The sequence below is a fragment of the Lepisma saccharinum genome, chromosome 7 (genome assembly GCF_977018435.1).
Source record: "Lepisma saccharinum chromosome 7, izLepSacc3.1, whole genome shotgun sequence".
Taxonomy (NCBI): domain Eukaryota; kingdom Metazoa; phylum Arthropoda; class Insecta; order Zygentoma; family Lepismatidae; genus Lepisma; species Lepisma saccharinum.
Window position 1 is genome coordinate 51,115,146 of NC_139235.1, and position 20,466 is coordinate 51,135,611.

The 20,466-nt window shown below is 37.2% G+C and overlaps 1 protein-coding gene across 1 annotated transcript in view; it reads left to right on the forward strand.

The window, feature by feature from the left end:
- The window catches only part of LOC145989851 (superoxide dismutase [Cu-Zn] 5-like), a 78,610-nt gene extending 59,357 nt beyond the window's left edge, over positions 1-19,253 (forward strand). The window contains exons 2-4 of the mRNA XM_083125307.1: positions 5,344-5,596; positions 14,654-14,869; positions 17,439-19,253. Of these exons, the coding sequence (XP_082981433.1) occupies positions 5,351-5,596; positions 14,654-14,869; positions 17,439-17,693 (717 nt within the window). The 5' untranslated portion in view covers positions 5,344-5,350 and the 3' untranslated portion in view covers positions 17,694-19,253. The remainder of the gene's footprint in view (positions 1-5,343; positions 5,597-14,653; positions 14,870-17,438) is intronic.
- Positions 19,254-20,466: the final 1,213 nt, after the last annotated feature.

A 20,466-nucleotide genomic window follows, 5' to 3' on the forward strand; every position in this document is an offset into this window, starting at 1 on the left:
ATTCATATACGCCGATATCAGGTGAAAGATTGTGTTTATTAGGCCAATTAAGCTTACAACTTTACTATCATGGCAAAATGTAAATGATGCCTTTTGTTGTTTTAGATAATATCAACACAAATATATTAATTGATAGAGCTTGAATGAAGATATTGTTTGCTGATTGGCGTAGCAAATTTTTAAATGATATTCCTGAAACTGTGTACGTCCAAAAGGAAGATTCTACACATGATTGTTTAGGTCTGGAACCGAAAGATTTGCTACCAGATGCTGATTCGGAAACTCAGCGTTCAGGCATAATCGATGTATTTTTCTCAGGAAGCAATTTGGAAAGCCAATTTTACATACTTGGTTCTCCAAAACAGTTAGTTTCAGATAATGGACAACACTTTGCTAGTGAACAATTTAAAATGTTCTGTCAAAGGTTAGGGATTGAGCTAAATCACTCATGTCCATATAAACCTTGTGGAAACGGGTTGGCTGAGAGAACAGTCAATACCGTAAAAGGGTATCTAACCCTCATAGATTTTCCAAGGGGGGGATGTAAGAAAATTAAATACTGAAGTAGAATCACTGCTGCGTACAACAATACACTGGCATAACAATACCCAATTGGCGTCAACTGGATTATCTCCAAGTTCATCAATGTTTTCTTGCAACACTGCATATAACATAATCATTAAATATGACACTAAAAATGTCCATTATGAATGTGAGAGATTCTCAATTGGAAGTAAAGTATATTATTACTGCCCTGAAAGAAAGATATATCGAAAAGGGGAGATTATTGAAAGATGCAATTTTGCTGTTTATAAAATGAGAAATATTGAGAGTGCCACTAATAGAAATGTGCACTATTCATTTTTAAAGATTCTTCATGAAACTGGAGGAGATTCAAATGGCTACAGCCGGATTGCGCACACTTTTTCGGTTTTATCAGTGGTATCTGATAAGCCGTTGACAAGCTGTCATAATGTACAGGTTTGCGCACAAAAAATGAGGCGATGCTGTCAGATGTAAAATGTTCTCCAGCCGTTCTCACTTCTGTTGTGTTTGTTTGTGTGTGTGTGTGTGTGGACTTACACATGTTTCTGCTGGAAGGGTAGCATTAGATAGGCATAGAGAATGAACCTGATTGGTGGAATAGAATGTAATGGTCGGTGTATCTCCGTATTTATACCGAAGGTCACAGGCATCGATTGACAGAAGTGTTTGTCGTGCATTCATTAACCTAACCTAACCTAATCTAACCTAACCTAACATAACCTAAACTAACCTATCTTGACTTGCTACATTTACTGGTCAAATTATATTTTTTATTTAATCCTTAAGAGATTTACTATTTTATTTCTAATTTCTCTCTCTCATCTTGTCTAAAGAAAAAACAGTTTTGCGCATACATTTCAAAGCTATCTAAGTGGCAACGTTGGATCAAAATCTGTGGGCAAAACAGGTCAGTGAGATTTTGTGCGCAATCCTGGATCTAAAGTGTGCGCCATTCAAATCAGTCAGAAAGACTTCAGGAATATGACGATAGTGCATATCATGCATATTTATATCCTCGAATTAAAAATGAAATGCATCTGCAGGAACTAAGCGACAGAGAAGAACACAATGCTAACAGTTCGTCTCCTACGCAAGAAGCAGCTCATATTCGAAGGAAGCGAGCAGTATTGGTCAAGGAACCAGTTCGTCTTCGAAGGGAGGAATTAATCTTTGTTCAGGAACCAGTTTCGTCTATGAAGCAATATAATAGTTTTGGTCTAGGATGTCGTTCAATGGGATGAAGGAAATCTCAAAGAATAAAAAGGCCAAGAGTATTTTATCCCTCATAAGTTTCTGTTTTTTTTTCTGGAAGGGGAGAAGATTCTTATATACCTTAACATGCATTATTGTGTATGATGAACTGGCAGCTATGGTCAATTGTATAGTCTGAGCATAGCAACTATTATGCACCTTCTTTATGTATCTTTATGTATGATTTTAAGTGTTAAGATGTAAATCCACCTTGCTATCAGTTTAAAATATATTATTTATAAAGTTCCACTTTGATATGAGTATTTCTGTTTATGTCACGAAGATTAGGACAAAATACAACCTCTATGGCAGAGTGGTTAGCACAGATACAACGCCAGTTACCTCGTGTTCGAATCCCAAACTAGGCACGGGTGTTCTTTGTGAGTGTTATGCACCGTGTCCCAAATGGAATTCTGCAACTTGTAGGTTGTACAGCACAATTTTAAATTGACAAAAAGGAATATAGCCTACTTTGTTGTGATTCACCAACGCCTAAAATGGTGCATCATCACACTGGGCCTTAGACGTGAGAGATGTCCTGGATAGAACATTTCCAACGCGTTGGATTGGAAGAAATTGTCCAATTGCCTACCCTCCTAGACGCACTGACATAACGCCCCTGGACTTGTTTTTTGTGCTGCTATGTGAAGGACACAGTGTACAGATCTCCTGTAATCGATCTTGATGATTTGATGGCCAAAATAAGGCTACCATTGCCACAGTTGACAGGAATATGCTTCGGAGGATATGGACAGAGTTGAAATTTCGATTAGATGTACGTGCCACCAGAGGTGCGCATGTTGAAGTGGACAAATGCATAATAAAACGTCATGCATTGGTAAATCAAATGGGTCATGATATGTTTATTTATGTCAATTTCATGTTGTGCTGTATGCTATCAGAGTTGTAATGTACCTTTAGGGACACCCTGTATATTATTTGGCCGTTACGTATGCAGCCATGGGCTGAAACAGCCATAAATTCAAATTATATATATTGTTGTTGTCATGGAAACTTGTTGGTGATTTTATACATGTGTCATGGAGTTATAAGATATAAATTTTCGATCCCATGTGTTTATTTGATACTATACAAATTATGTTAGTAATACAAAATATTTTTATAGAATTTCAAAGAGATTTTCCGATCGTTTGCAATACTGAAAAACTGGGCTTTTTTGTTCTCACAACGATAAAAAATCGAAGTCATACTCGATTTTTCTTCCTTAGAATAGATTAACGCAGAATTGAATAAGCTAAATTTTGTTATAACTCGTTTATTTGTAGGTCTACTGGTTAACTTTTAATTGCAATGTAAACTCGAGTATCTATTATTTTTAATCCGACAGTAGAAGAAAACTGACACTCAACAAACGACATAACACTTCTTTCTGTAACTGTAACTATTGGTATATTATTACTATCTGAACATTATTTTATATTTAAAGGTAACCTTATGTTGACCTTCACATTTGTATTTTTGCCCTCAGTTTTCATCTAATCATATTTTTTCATTTGTAATTTTTTATTATTTAAATAATTTTTTGGTCTTTCACATTTGTATTATTTTATGACTATTATTACTACAATGAGTATATTTCCAATTGCAATGTGAAATTATTTCCTTCTCTTTAGTTTTAATCATTCTTATACGTATTTTATTATGTAGAATAAAGGAATGCAATTGTTGTTGTTGTTGTTGTTATTATTATTATTATTAGCCAAAGTGCAAGAAAGGAGAAGTAAAATAAACTTAATCAACCAATATTATAAAAGTTTATCCCCATCAAAATAAAATTACTTTTATCTCTGTCAGGGATGTTTTTATCCCCGTCAAAAAAAAATGGAATTGAAAGCATACAGTCAGTATACCAGTGGCGGCGATTGGGTTCCAAAACTGGGGAGAGGGAGCCAAGGTACCAGAGCTGGGTGGCAATGCCAGTTTATTTTTCCTTTGAAGATAAGGTTTAGCATAGTATGCGGGCAAATGTGGCAAAAAGTGCGGGGTGGGGGCAACAACCAACGCCCCTCCCCTTAATCGCCGCCACTGTACGTTACAAACACAATTGGAAAATCATTCGTGTCCATTAATGGTCCAGTCATCAAAGATTTCCTTGTGCATTGAAGAAGAACACCATTCTGAAACTGATAAACCTCACCGAGGCAACAATTAAGTTTTCATATCATGGTGCAGATATTTTACACGCATTAAAGTGTTCATAGGAAATTTGTACGTAGGTTAAATGCACGTTAAGTTTGAACTTAGTCATAGAAATTTGGTTAAATTTTTGGGGATAGATCTTTTTATGTATGAGTTTGCTGTAACTGTTATCACATGATTTAATGACGTAGGAGAACCAATGTTCTAAGGTACTGAGAACCGCAAGACAACAGTTTAGTTTACTGACTGGTGACAAATTGCATACGCGAAAAAAGTCCTGATTAGCCTACCTGTGCACAAAGTGGATTTAAAAGAATATTTTGCACCCCCCCAAAAAAAAACTACCTCCCAAAACGAAGCCACAAATTCGCCACTTAGTGGCCATCCCCGAAAAGCAAAAAGCCCTAATTCAAACAGTGGTGGTAAGTGATGTGCGTGACTCTTGAGGTGGTATAGGAGGTTATACGTAGAAGCGCGTGCATGCGTCATGTTGTAAAAGGAAGGTTCTTATCGTTGAGAGAAACGTGCCAGTCCTATCCTTGGAAAAGTTCAGGATGTGTGTCCAATGTCAGAAAAAAAAACAGGAGTCCGTTTCTGAAGGGAATGCTGTACCGTGGAAAACAGTGGGGAGAACTCGAAGGTTGGTGCAATACGTTAGTGCACCAAGCAGAACATGTTGGTATGTGATACACAAGATGTACCCGCAGCCGTAGATAGAGATCTGAGCGCTCGGAACGAAGACTCAGTATTCAATTCGGAAATGAAAATTAAAATGTTTTGTAACAATTCGTGATTTAGAAAAGCATTACAAACATATTGAAACATAAACTATCTAACTCTCTAGCATTCTTAAACCAAAAGGTTTATGGCAGCAGCACACAAGCCTTCCATCTGTCCCTATCCTGGGAAAGATGAAACCAATCTTTTCTATCCATTTCCTTTAGGTCCATCTCAACGTTACCCCCTTCATCTTTGTCTTGGCTTTCCTACAGTTCTCTTACCATCAGGTCTCCCAACAATAATCCTGTAAACGCTTCTTTCCTCTCCCATTCGTGCCCACTAATTCGTCTTGATTTAATTATTCTAATAATATCTACAATATAAATTGTGCGGTTCTATATTATGTAACCTTCTCCACTCACCTGACTCCTCATTCATTGTAGGTTCAAATATTTTCCTAAGGATTTTGTTTTCAAATTCTATTAATTTATGTTCCTCTTCTAATGTAAAGGAAAAATTCTTTTAGTTTTTCTTACACAAGAAAAATATACGCATATATCTGTATCAACTACAACATGTGTGTAGATTCTTAAAATCTGACATTTCTTTTTAATATTTTGGCTGATAAATTTCGTTTGAAACAAACATTAACCATTTTTTTTTCAGAACGAAGATGTTACAAATACCAAAAGTATTAGTTGCAGCAACGTGTCTGCTTGTTGGAACCATCTTCTGCAGTGATCCAATCCCCGGTTCGACTGGTTCAAGAACAACGAGACCCACAGCCAGCACCCGGAGAGGACCCACTTCTGCACCAGCCCTGCAGTCCGTTGATAGATCTGTTTATGTCAGAAGCATTCCGGCTGTTCCTGGGTATCACAGTAACATATACGAGATATTTCTTCTTCCTTATGATTCTGTAAGTAGAATAAATTTAAAGAATGAATACAGCAATTCTCCATTGATTAACTTTTGTGAACAATTACGTACTGTTTACAAGGAATTGTCACTGAGATTTTAACAAGATTGCATTATAGACTAGATAACAGCCAAAGACCCTGCAAAATTTTAGGGAGGCGGTTGGTTGAGAAGCAATATATATATATATATATATATATATATATATATATATATATATACAGGGTGGTTCAAAAAGTCACTTAACACCCTCGGTACAAGGCCACTGCAGCGCGCATCATGGAAATGGTGATGACCAATCGTTATCAGGCCAAGGGGGAACCACATTGACGCCACCTGCGCGGTCGGCGTCCATTTTGATGTCCGCCATCTTGAATTCAACTTCAGAATTTTAAATGGGAAGTGGGTGATATGATATATCAAATCAGGCTAAAATTTCACGAGAAATGCAATGGTGAAGGTTTTTTTTATGTATCTTTAACCAATAAAAGGTTATAACTGAATTCTTGTACCAATTTGCTCCTTTTCGAGGTGTTAGAAAAATGTATTAAAATTTGTTTAGCGCATCGATAACGCATCGAGATCAAAATGACGTCTAGGGAGAGAACTTCGCATGCCACTGTTCAAGATTTTAATTGGATACATCCATGAAGAGCTGCGCATTATGAATGGTTGTCGCGAACAATTTACAGTGTGATGCTTCCATTGAATTTAAAGTCTTTCACAGTGACAAGGCTAATGTTTATGTTCATAAGGAAGTTCATAAACAGAATATGCGACCCTTGTCATCTGATAATTAACTTTGGACAGAAACTGCTTCACAACGTTCCCATAGTGCTCTCGTGTTCCTCCCTATTGAAAAAACTCTGTAAAAAGTACCTTCTTCCATAAGCAAGGATGAAAAAACCTGTTTATTTAACAAATCCAAGTAGCCCTAAGCATTTAAGGTTCCGTTGATGAAAAATTGAATAACCAATCGTGTTTCACACAGCACGCCACACCATTAACTTACCAGCACTAACCATTCAGCTTTGATCTGTCGAGAATGGGTTATCAGATAAAAAGCATCGAATATTCTGTTTATGAACTTCCTTATGAACATAAACATTAGCCTTGTCACTGTGAAGGACTTTTAACTTAATGGAAGTGTCGCACTGGTAATTGTTCGCGACAACCATTCATAATGCGCAGCTCTTCATGGATGTATCCAATTAAAATCTTGAACAGTGGCATGCGAAGTTCTCTCCCTAGACGTCATTTTGATCTCGATGCGTTACCGATGCGCTAAACAAATTTTAATACATTTTTCTAACGCCTCGAAAAGGAGCAAATTGGTACAAGAATTCAGTTATAACCTTTTATTGGTTAAAGATACATAAAAAAACCTTCACCATTGCATTTCTCGTGAAATTCTAGCCTGATTTGATATATCATATCACCCACTTCCCATTTAAAATTCTGAAGTTGAATTCAAGATGGCTGACATCCAGATGGCCGCCGACCGCGCGGGTGGCGTCAATGTTGTTCCCCCTTGGCCTGATAACGATTGGTCATCACCATTTCCATGTTGCGCGCTGCAGTGGCCTTGTACCGAGGGTGTTAAGTGACTTTTTGAGCCACCCTGTATATATGTATGTATGTATGTGTGTATGTAATGCCCCATCCTCCACTCGCATACACTCGAGGGTATGCGCTTATGTCCTGGTACATAAAAGGATCAGGACGTATTTTACACGAATGTCGATTCCCCCTTTTTTCTTTTCTCTTTTTTTTTATTGTATAAATTTTACAAGTTGTCTTGATTTTACAGGTGTCTTGTGCAGACATTCTGCAGGATGAAGTACCAGGTACCGAGGCTGTTCGGCAGTCCTGGACAGCCCCGGTATAGAAATATATATTACAATAAGTATAAAAATGGATGAGCATTCTGGTATCAGGCTGTGATAATCCATATAAATGGAATTAAGAATATATCAAAGTTATGTAGAAAGGAAGGTAACATAAAGCGGGTGGTTATAGTTGAGAGGAAGAGGTGACTTTAATAAGAAGGAGCTATTCTGGAAGCTCCAGGAAGATTAGGTCCTGGGATGGTCATGATAGGTATGGGAAAGTGGTTTAAGGTATAGGTGGAAGAAGTAATTATAGTTTCAGAGAGTGTTGAAGTTAATGGTTATGTGTGTATGGAATGCTGCATAGTAAAAATGTAAAATTTAAGTTAATGGTGTGTTGTAGTTATTTGTCTGGGTATGAGTCCTATGGATCCCGGGTTCGAATCCTTTGAAGATAGTCTTTGTGGGTTTCTTCCGAGAGCCTCCTCGCTTCTGCCTCCTGCCTTCCGGTCGAAATTGTGCATCTTCCTCTAGAGGCTCCTGGCGGCGGTTCCTCGTCTTCTACTTCTTGGTGTTCTACTGCTTGCTCTTTACCTTGTTCCTGGGGCCCGGGAATCGGGTTATGGAGTTGTATGAGCCTCTCCGGTCGGCGTGGTTGTGGCTGTGGCTGAGGGATTGGCCTGATTTGAATCGGAACTGGGGTGAAATTAGAGGATTTCATTTTTTTTAATTCTTCCTTGTAAATGGCATCTGCAAGGATGTTGAGGGTAGAAGAATGATTTGATCTAAGAATATTGAAGACTTCAAAATTTGTTGTATATATATATATATATATACTTATATAAGACACAAATAAACGCTATAGCTTTCAACAGTTGTTCGAACAGCAATGAAGGAAGAAACGACCCAACATACGTCAAAAACACGGCACAGTTTTACTGTTCGATAGAAACGTAAGAACTTGTTGAACACTCTCTACAAGTTTGAGATAATACCAAATACATGACATCTAAAAGAGACTAAGTATGGTATGATACACATCAGCCATAAATTGTTTAACAGTATTTTTGTATGTAATTACGGGCTTCTAACATTAACTGAACGGAACTACAACTCTGCACTTATTATACCGGGTGTTTTGTAAATAATTGAGGTGTTACAAAAAGTTATTGCAAATTAGCAATTGAACTTAATGAAACCAGTCCAGAACGATCGAGGAACGGAAACAGTTTGTGCGTGTGTCTTTTGTTAATCTGAGAGTTCATATTCCTGCCGCTAGGGGACACTCACAGTGTTTTGTGCAATGTTTTGATCCCCAAGAAGATCACCTGACCATTACACTGTGTGAGTACTTTTTGTGGGGTTTAATCAAAGGCAGGGTTTATCTCACCGATGCCGCGTGATATGACAGCCCTAAGAGAGCGTATCATTGCAGCTGTTGACGAGGGAAACGGAGACGTGGTCTTCGTTTATTTGTTTCCAATATGGCATCCAAACGGTGTTAGTCGTGGCGTGTTTCCGCTAGCGCCCACGTTTCTTGGCGAGCAGTGGCCTATTCAAGAAGCGACGCTCGACGAGGAAGGGTTTCGTGCAAAGCACTAAAAGAAATATCCGAATATACACCACAGGCAATGGAGATGTTTTGTCATGTACGGGAAACGACCTCCTCACATGGATGCATTCGTTTATGTTATGAGTCCAAGGCTTATGGAAAAGTTATCAATAAGTACCTGGCTGCTGCTATTTTTGTGATCTAGCTGGTGTATTGTTTTGGTGAAAAATTGCATTTAAAAAATGAGATAGGAGCGATGAATTGATAAAAACTGGCAAAGTTATTACAATATTAATCATTTTAAGTATTTTCTTGTACCTCCTTTTTTTCCTACTATTGTATTACTTATTTGGTAATATATTTTATTTGTTTTTTGAACCCTGCTATTTATTTCCTCTTCTACTTTTCCATCGGCTGTTATTATTGTTCCCAAATATTCATATCTATTCACATGTTCTAGCTGTTCTCCTTGCCATTTTATTTCCAATTTCTCTTCATTTCCATGCTTTGATATATGCATTACTTTACTCTTCTTTGTGTTCACTATCATTTCTCTATCTTGTATTGAGCTGACCCATTCTATTACTGTATTTTGTAGTTCCTGTTTTGTTGATGTTATTAATGCTATGCCATCAGCATACAGAAGTGATTGTACATAAACTGGTGTCAGTTTCCTATTTCCAACCTAACATTTTTGTGTTCTTCTTCTACTTTGTTTATGTATTTGATCCATTTGTATTATAAATAGTAAGGGGCTGAGGCTATCTCCTTGTTTAACTCCTTTGTTCATGTTAAATTCTTTTGATTTCTCCCCTCCTATTCTCACTATTCCTTTAACTGTCTTGTAGACACTTTGTATTTTTCTTACTAATTTTTCTGAGGTTCCTATTTTCTGTAACGCTGACCATAGTTTGCTGTCGTGGTACTGTATCAAAGGCTGCCTTTAAATCCAGAAAGGCTACAAACAGTTCTTTTTCTCTGCTAAGAAATTTATCTATGGTTTGTCATAGCGTGAAAATGTGATCTTGCGTTTGTCTTCCTCTTCTGAAAGCTGCTTCTAACTCCTCCTCTACTTCATCTCTTAGCCTTCTTTCTAAGATTCTTGTGTATATTTTTAGAGCTACTGAAGATAGACAGATTGCTCTATAGTTTTCACATTTTACAGTGCTACCCTTTTTGTGGATTGGTATGATCATGTTTCTTTCCCAATCTTTGGGTATTTTAATTCTCTTCCATGCTTCATTACAAATCTTCCACAACCATTATACAACTTTCCTTCCTCCCATCTTTATTAGTTCTGGGTATACTCCGTCTGCTCCTGCTGCTTTTCCTAATTTCACTCTCTTTATTGCATTCTCCACTTTTTGAATTTTTATTTCATCTCTTCCATCCTCTTCTACATTTGCACTCTCTATTGCATCTTCTTCATTCATCTTCCCATTTTCATCTCTAAATGTGTTTTTGTAACACTTACTCCATGTCATTATTTTCCTGTAGTTTACGGTTATTACAAGCATAAGAAAACAGTTTTTCTTTGTGACGTTTCAGGAGAACACACGCTCCTTTCATCAGACATTTATTTTAATTTTGACTAAAGATACATAGATCCAGTATGGAGTTTTCTTTTTCACAAATGGAGTAAGCCACCATCTTTAAAATTTAATGTAACAGAAAACATCAAGAGACTTTGTGAAAACAATGATGAATTTGAATTACCTGATGATATTTGGGATTCATAATTTAAAAAAAATCTGAAATAAAAATAAAACAGACTGCTTTTTTTCACTGTTAAGTTGCTATATTACAACAATGTAACATTGACAACATCCATTATATAACGGATTCTTTTTGTTTAAAAAATTACTAACCATTGTTATAACTGTATCTTTACTCAAAATGAAAATAAATGTCTGATGAAAGGAGCGTGTGTTCTCCTGAAACGTCACAAAGAAAAACTGTTTTCTTATGCTTGTAATAACCGTAAACTACAGGAAAATAATTCTATAATGCAAGCAATGCGTACATACAAGAAAAACTATTACTCCATGTCTTCAATATATCTTCAGTTTCTGTTTGGATCTTTCCTGATTCATCTTCTATGTTTCTTATTCTCTTCCCATATTTTCCTTTCATTGCTTTTACTGTCTGCCAAAACTTTCGACTATTAACTTGATAGTTTTTCTCTATTTCTAACCCAAACTCTTCCCATGATTCTTTCTTTGCTTGTCGGACTGCTTCTTTTGCTTCATTTCTCCTCTGAACATACTCATTCCATTTCTCCTCTGTTTCATTTTCCATGTACCTCTTCCATGCTTGTTTCTTCCTTTTAACTATTTCTTTAACCAAGTTATTCCACCATCTTGATCTTTTCTTTTGATCTCCTACAGTTGTTAATCCACAAACTTCCGTAGCTGTTTTAATCAATACTCTTTTTAGAACATTCCATCTTTCTTCTAATTCTTCTTTATCTTGGTTCTGGATACTTAGCTCTCTCTCTCTCTTTTGTTCAACTCTTCCTTCACTTGCCTTTTAAATTCCTTTTGCTTGCATTCTGTCATTAGTTCTCCTATTTTAATTTTTGTTTACTTTACATTTTGTATTTGTTTAGGTTCCTGAAATCTTGTTTTCATTATTAGTAATTTATGCTCGGTGCTTAGTTCCGCACTTCTGTACACTCTGACAACTTGTATTGCATTCCTTGTATTTTCTGTGTAAGTGAAATAATGCATTGCACTTCTTGCTCTTCTCCTTTCTGCTACAAATTTTATTTTATGTATTGTTTTATGTGGAAAAAATGTATTTGCTATAAGTAAATTATTGTCTATACAATATTCAATCATTCTCTCTCCATTGCTATTTTTCACTGTTTCTGATGTATGCTTTCCCATACACTCGTTCAATTCACTGGTGTAAATTCTTATTATACTGAAGTCACAACATGCGTTTTAAATGCTACCGTTTACGTTGTGCTTGGAAGTTGAACCACGTACAAATTGACAATGAACCGGAAAGAAATACTACACATTGAAGATTGAACTTCCTGGTGTTTAGTCCTTGATAGCGGATCTAACTTTCTTTTTTCCTTCCATAGTAATATATGCATTTATATCGTACCACCTTAATTAAATTGCGGTGAATTTCTATCCACTCTCTAAAGTAATAAAGAATACACTAACATAAAATAAGAATATTGTTTGTAAATATTACATCTAGTTACTGGGTGAACAGAAACTATGGGGAAAAACTTCAGGAGGTGATTCCTGACAGGTAAAGGAAGAACAAAGTACATATCAACATATGTCCGGAAATGGACGGTGAGTCTGCAATAAAGCAATTAGTACCGGTACACATTACATGGCATGACTTTCATCCATGTTACAACAGGTGTTCAAAGTAGCCTCCACGGGATCCAATGCAAGCGTCCACACGTCGCATCATGGATTGCCTCATTCGTTCGAATGTTCCAGCCTGTACCCGAATTTCATCACAGGCTACACGGACACGCTGTTCAAGGGTCTGCACATCCGGAACTGGCTCAGCATACACAACACTTTTCAAGTGCCCCACAAGTAAAAATCAAGGGGATTTAAGTCCGGTGATTGAGCGGGCCATGGCACAGAGCCTCCTCGTTCGATCTAACGTCTGGAGAAGATATTGTTGAGGTGGTGACGAACAATAATGCGAAAGTGGGCTGGCGCTCCATCATGCATCAGTCACATTGCCAAAGGCACATTCTGAAGCAAAAGTGGCAGAGTGTTCTGCAGGAATTCCAGATACGTATGTCCGTTAAGGCGTTGTGGAAGAACAAATGGTCCAAGTAGGTGGTCGCCAATAATCCCTGCCCAAACATTGGACCGTTGCTGATGAGACGATCCAACCATTCCCCAAGGATTGGCTGAAGCCCACAGATGACGATTGTGTAGGTTGACGATGCCATCTCTACCAAAAGTCACTTCATCGGTGAAGACAGCTGACGACAGAAATCCCAATATGGCGGGACAAAACCGTTCCCTTGTAGGAAAATCCGCTAGTGATAATCCCTGCACACGTTGCAGCTGATAGGGATAGTAGCGGTTTTCATACAGGATACACAACACCGTCGTTTGGCTTACACCATGCTGGCGGGCAACTTGCGTGGAGCTTGTACTGGGGTTGTTCTCAATATCGTGTAGCACATGCTCCTCCAGATCTGGTGTACGCACTTGCCGAGGCCGCCCTCCATGTTCGCCTGTACGAAAGGACCCTGGCTCACACAAACGCCCATAAATGGCTGCAAAGGTTTTGTGATTGCTGTCTGTCCGGGTACGTGGGTCGATAAATTCGTGCGGCCTCTCCACCGTTTCTATCTGCTTGACGAAAACCATCTCGACTTCTTTCTGGTATGAATAACGGACCATGGTGCTTCCACGTAGCTCCAATCACACAATCTGCAGCACAAAAAAGCACACTGTAAGTTTTGTTATGAGAGGATGATGTCGTTCTTCAGTACCATCTACCTTGGAAGATATGCGTTTCCGGACATATGTTGATATGAACTTTTTTTGTTCCTTTACCTGTCAGGAATCACCTCCTGAAGTTGTCCCTATAGTTTCTGTTCACCCTGTATATTTTACGTAACGACATACAAATAAACAAGTACTTACGTTGTGGGAAAAAAAAAACCTTTCACGAAAATGTAAACTGCGCCCCAGCCAGCTGACAATTCCTTTGCCCATCTATTAACTTGTCTGCTGAGAACTTTTGCAATTATATGTTTGCAGTTTTATATGACTTGCACCCGTAAACCAAACAGTACTTCATTGAATTTGGTTTTATCCTAAGGGAAGTCCTCGTTTCTTCACGTATGTCTACGTCAAATAGATGAGCAAGCAAAATATTTCTCCATTTTTTTAAGAATAAAAAAAAAAAAATTCTTCTACGAAGAATGCTGTGGGGTTCTAATCTTCAAAAGAGGACCCCAAGCCAAGATGGTTGTAAATTCCTACCTTAGAGGATGACAAGAACGTCATATGTTCAGGCAAGGTGGATTCATATAAATCAGGTGCATTTTAATTAAGATTTAAATCAGGTGATTTTCTTTTAAATCACTGATTTCAATCACTTTAAGGAAAAAATTTACAGAATAATTACAGAAAGATTTTTTAGATATCAGAATCACTTTTGGTGAAAGTACTTTTATCTCTGAATCATTTAATGGTGTTTACATGTGACATGTCATCCAGTGACCGTGGCTTAGTGACTTACACATGGTTCTTGACAGTTCCAGACCGTTGTTAAATCGGGAGATCTGGGTGGATATTCGACACTTCTTACGTTGCTCGAAAGAAAAATTCGTCACTTCTGCCATTTTGTGTACACTAATGCCTACCGCATGGCAGACTGTGACGAAACTTAACAGAATGTCTCCACACACACTCAACGTAGACATTGCAGCTTCAAATACGAAAAGATAAAGTTATCTTTCATAGTTTCTCTGTTATTAACGTTCAAAGAGTGTAAGCACTATTTTGAGACACTCTGTGTAAAAAAAACACATAGCTGTATGTTCGGCGCCAATAACCATTCAAGCAATTTTAAGCGTGTTTTTTTTTTAATCAAAGAAAATTATTTAAATAAAATAAATTCGTCAAAAATATTTATTTAAATAATATAAATTAATTCTTGATTTTTTTTTCAGACAGATCGAGTGATAGAAGCAGTGACCGAACTCAAGGGAGCCGACGGGGTCCGTGGCCTGATACGGCTCACCCAGATGAACCCTCCCGTGGGACCAGTGATGCTTGCTGGAAACGTGACGGGCCTCTCCTCCGGTCTCCATGGTTTCCACGTCCACGAGAAAGGGGACCTCACAGGAGGGTGTGGCTCTGCTGGGTCCCACTTCAATCCATATCTCGTAAGCAGGGAGGAGTCTGTGTCTATGCAGTATGAATAGTAGCTAAGGGTCTCGGATAGAGTATTTAAGATATCGCTTAAAATAGAATATCTGAAATGAGAAGTAACAAGAATTAAATAATTAGGTTAAATTAAATTATCATTTCTAAATCTTGAAAAATGTGATCTACTTAAAGATTTACCCGCCATCTTGAAACATGTTCACTGATTTCGTTAAAATATAATTCCAAACTATAACCATGGATTTCGACTCATATCATCTATCAAACGGTGTTTCTTAATTTCTGACAATACTTTTTTACATTGTTTATTGTGCATATAGTAAAATGTTAAATTTAAGCTTGAGAAAAGTTAATATTTACTGCCTGAAAGTTTTGTTAACCGTATAACAGTTTAATTTGAGATACTGCAATTCACCTTTTTCTTCTCTCGCATGACATTTACAAGTGAAGAGCCCACATTTATTTCAATAATGATGGAGAGTGAGATTTTCAATCTATGACATAACCACTTTAAGGAAAATTATTAGACATAACCACTTCAACTCATTTTCAAAAGTGCAGGAAAAGATTGACATACCGAAATATCTTCTTATTAACTAAATCTCTAACCTTCTTAAACCCTAAGTTTTATGGCTGCAGCAACACAAGCCTTCCATCTGTCCATATCCTGGGCAACATCAATCCAATCTTTTCCATCCTTACCAACTTCCTTTAGGTCTATCTCAACGTTATCCCTCCATTTTCGTCTTGGGCTTCCCACAGGTCTCTTACCATTAGGTTTCCGACCAAGAATCCTGTAAACTTTTCTTTCCTCTCTCATTTGTGCCACATTTCCTGCCCACCAAAGTCTTCTTGATTTAATTATTCTAATAATATCTGGATATGAATACAAATTATTTTTAATAAAATTCAGAAATGAGAAATAATACGAATTAAATATTTTGGACATCCAGTCCAATCAGAAAATATGTAGAAATTCCTTATTCGTTGTTTTGAAAATATTAAGTGCTGCTCTGGACTGTTTCCACTCGTGAGCAGTGTGCCTGGGATTTCCCCCCACAAAACGTTTTATCCCGGGAAAATGATATTATTTTTTATTTAGCCATGGATGTTTTTATCCCCCTCAAAGAAAATGAAATTGAAGGGATATACAGTTGAACTTGCTACGTATGTCAAGGTGAAGAGAAAATACTAATACGTATAACTGAGAATTACTTACAAATCAGATTTAGATACGATGTCATATCATTATTAAAATACTGTCATTGTATGTATTCTGAGGAACAAGATATGCGTAATACAGGTTATTTCTGTCATAAAGTTGTAAATTAACGAATCTAAAAGTGTGATTCTTAAATACACTACATTTGTCACTTTATTAGCAAAAACTTTTCAGTCTTAATTTTATGTGGATTAGCGTCCACTCCACGTTAAATTTTACTTTCTGGTCAAGCGTGTAACTTTCCTCTTTCTGTTGACCATAGCTGACCAGTAGGCACTGAAAACTGTCACTCCTGTGACATTGTTGTAGCTTGGCTACGTAGAAATGAACTGTATTTTAGGAAAATTAGTACGTATATCACCTAATTACGTATAAATGGATTACGTTCAAACTTTTAATTAACACGGTTTTAAATTATACTTTGCCGAGACGTACAGTAATTTAAGTATAAAACAGAATTACGTAGAACTAGTTACGTATAATGCAGTCTCACCTGTAGTATATCATTTCTTAACTATGTTAAATACAAATGAAAAATCATTCTGGAAATACTTAATTAACATTTAAACCAATTGCATCCTACTTCATGCCTGAAGTTCTATTTCTAAATAGCCCATTGATTACTTGTCTACACTATCGTTGGGTGCAGAGGGTTTACAAAAAGGAAATGTTTTCAGTACCATGGTTGGTAAGTACATTATTGTTCAAAAAAAAATGGGGCTTAACATATTTGTTCGCATTGAATTGAATTGATCTACACAGTTCGATAGCTCTTTTTGTGTATGAGTTTGGGTTTTCTTAGAATGTAAATATGTGTACTGTCTTTCTAAAATACATGTAAATATTATCATAAGATATTATTATTAATTTTGAAACCAATGTTCTAAGATACATACTTAGAACTGCAGGCAATATTAAACTATTTACTCACTGTATGGATGGACGATGTCGGAAATTTGATATCGCTATATATTGTCAAGAAAATATCGACATGGACGATACGATACGATATTTTTTCCGTATCGTGATATCGGCGATATATCATCTCCACGATATATATCACCAAATATGGTGACGATATATCGCCAAATATCGTGACGATATATCGTCTAGTTGATATCGCGTGGACGATGTTTTTTATATCGCCCAACACTACTAGTAACATATGCAAAGCCAGAAAACCTACCTCCCAAAATGAAATCACAAATACGCCACCGAGTAGTATCCCTCCTCCTTCCCAAGCTAAAAGCTTAATTCGCACAGTGCTCGAAAATTTAGTGAAGACCCCTCAATATTATAAATTCCGTATTTGTCGTTCTCTTCATAGCTCTGTACTTCCTTTGCAGCAACGTCACGGCGCTCCAACAGACTTCAACCGCCATGTTGGAGATTTGGGAAACATCGAAGCAGACTCGAATGGAGAGGCCATCATAAACTTTTCAGACCCGATTATTTCACTAACCGGACGCCGTAGCATTGTTGGGCGAGCGATTGTTATCCATTCAGGACAGGATGATCTTGGGAGAGGTCGCAACGAAGAAAGCTTGAGTACTGGCAACGCCGGGACTCGAGTAGCGTGTGGGATTGTGGGTCTTCTTTGAATATCCTCAATGGACCATATTACTGTGACATCACGCTTGAAGACTGAGTCCAAATAAACCAGAACATGATTTGTTCTCCTATTCACAACCACTGAGTTTACCATTGCAAAGGATAACTTTAAGAATCGTGAGAGCAGTTACGAAACAAAATTGTGATTTGCATCGTACATCAATGTAAAGATGAGATTTCGGAGAATACGTCTATATAACATATACCTTACAGAGGAGAATAAAAAGAATAAACGAATTAGGAAATCGACGAAATCCGAAACGGCAGCGAATAGGCGGCGTCGCTGTAGTCACGTGAGGCTCCTGAACTCCCATCATCCCTAGCGGCAGCGTCACTCTCGTCGGCTAGGAGTCGAGCTCGGCTGTGTTCGGAAGTGGTTCGAAAGTGGCTCGAATTTCTTTGAAAATGCATGATTTCCTAATTCAAGTTATTCTTTCCCTTCATGATGTACGAGGGTTATTCAGAAAGAAAGGAATGTTTTGGTGTAAAAAAACAAGCGACAAATGATGTATGAAAAGATTTATGGTACAGAAACTACATACCTTACTTTACTCTTCCACATATTGGCCATACCCATTCAAGCACTCGTCAGAGCGTGATACCAGTTTATTTATACCGCCATTGTACTCGGTTGCCGCCAATGTATTCAACCATCCAAGACATTTGTTTTGACGGTAGGACAGAGCCTTTGAGGAGTTTGACAGTAGGCCTTAGCATTTATTGTTCATCCCCGTTCCAGAAATCAATGTCTCAAAAACAGTTGCCAGAACTTTCGCATCCTGAGAGTTTGTTTGGCCTTTTTTTTTTTTGTCTTGGAAGATGATCCAGTATGGTGGCACTCCATTGACTGGTGCCTGGTTTCTGATGTTGAATTGGTGACCCATGTTTTATCGCCTGTCGCAATCGAAAAATTTTTGGAAAGCACTTTGCCATGGTTGAAAAGCTCAAAGGTACTGCCACTAAATGTTGGATACATTGGCGGCAAACGAGTACAATGACGGTATATACAAACTAGTATCACGCTCTGATCAGTGCTTAAATGGGTATGGCGAATATTTGGAAGACTAGAGTAATGTAGTTGTAGTTTTTGTACCAGATTTTTTGGCACACATCATTTGTCATTATCATTATCCGAAATCTCGTCTTTACATTCATGTACAATACATATCACGATTTTGCTTCATAACTGCTGTCAGAATTCATAAAGCTACCCCGTGCGATGGAAAATTTAATGGTTTTGAACAGGAGAAAAACACGTTGCCCTTTCGTTTCGACTCAAATCGTGATCCGTCGTCTGATGTGACGTCACCACTAATATGATCCATTTGAAAGCACATAGCCAACGCTGGTAAAGTCTCTTCGCACTTCCATTTCTTGATCAACTTCTGCGGCATTGAAATATAAAAGAGGGAAGTTGAAATCTTTGTATACTTCAATTCTATGGGCGGTGTGGTGTCTTGTTGTGATCGTAATATGAAGCTAAGATTTCTCATTTTTGTATATGTAAGAATGTGTTCTATATTGGCACTGAATAAAGTACTACCTGCTGATATCATATCATTAATAAGAACATGCATAAATAATATAATTAAAAATGTTTGTCATTCTTCTTAAAAAAATATTATATTAAGCATATTAAATCTGTCGCTTTTGTTGGCACACTCCTTATATATATATATATATATACACACAACTGGCACAGGGACACGTGCCCCTTGAAAGCCATGGCTGAATATTATGAAAAGGGATGTCACTGTTAAATGCAAGCTACCAACAAATCAGGTAGAGGAACATAAAATAAAATCCTTCAATTGGGTAAGTTCCAAACTGGCAAAATATAAAAATAAAATGTTCAAGCCTAATAGGCTCTTCGCTACTGGTGGACATTGAAATTTCACACCACTGAAACCGAAGCGTGATTACACTGTATCGTGGATGAAATAACGTGTTCTTTACTAATATCGGTGCAAGGAGTTCAGAGAAATTCTCAAAATTTGTGAATCACGTCACATTTCCGAGATATACAGGGTGTTCCAAAGGTTACGCAATCTAGACTTTCAACGTTCTTAACTTTTGTACAAAAGACGATAGAAACATGAACGTTGCAAATTTATCTATATGGATATTCTGTAAACATTAAACATAAAAACATTTCTCTGCATGAACGTTCAAAATGAAATAAAAGCTTGTAAGGTGTAAAGTAAATATTCTACGAATGAAAGAAAAACATGGATAAAAGACAGATATGGAGTTGCTTGCAATATTTCTTTGTGTGTGTCGATGGTATTTATCGAACTGACAAAAGAACGATACATTTTTATGCATTCTATGTATAAAAGGTAAACAAAATGCAAAGTTCCTTGCGCATATAGCACCGTGGCATGAAACGACATTAGGGGAAGTGAAAGTAATTCTATGCATTGCAGAAGATTTATGGGGTTATTCATGCTATATTCATAAAGATGTATGTTTTTTTAAAAAAATTGCGAAGTGTACTGGTAACATTGGTCATGTCAGAGCGCAGTACCAGGTGCGCTGACATCTGGCGATGCTGTTCAATTAATTTCCACATGAAATAAAAGATTTTGAAATTTATCGTGCAAAAAACTATCCTACCTATGTTATTCCATCTAACTCTATCTTTTATATTTGAAAAAAAATAACAATCCGTCACGTGGTCTCTTGGTCCAAGCCATATCATAGATACATCGAAAGGCATTGAATGAATACCATTCTCTTAATGCTACAGCACAACTATAACAT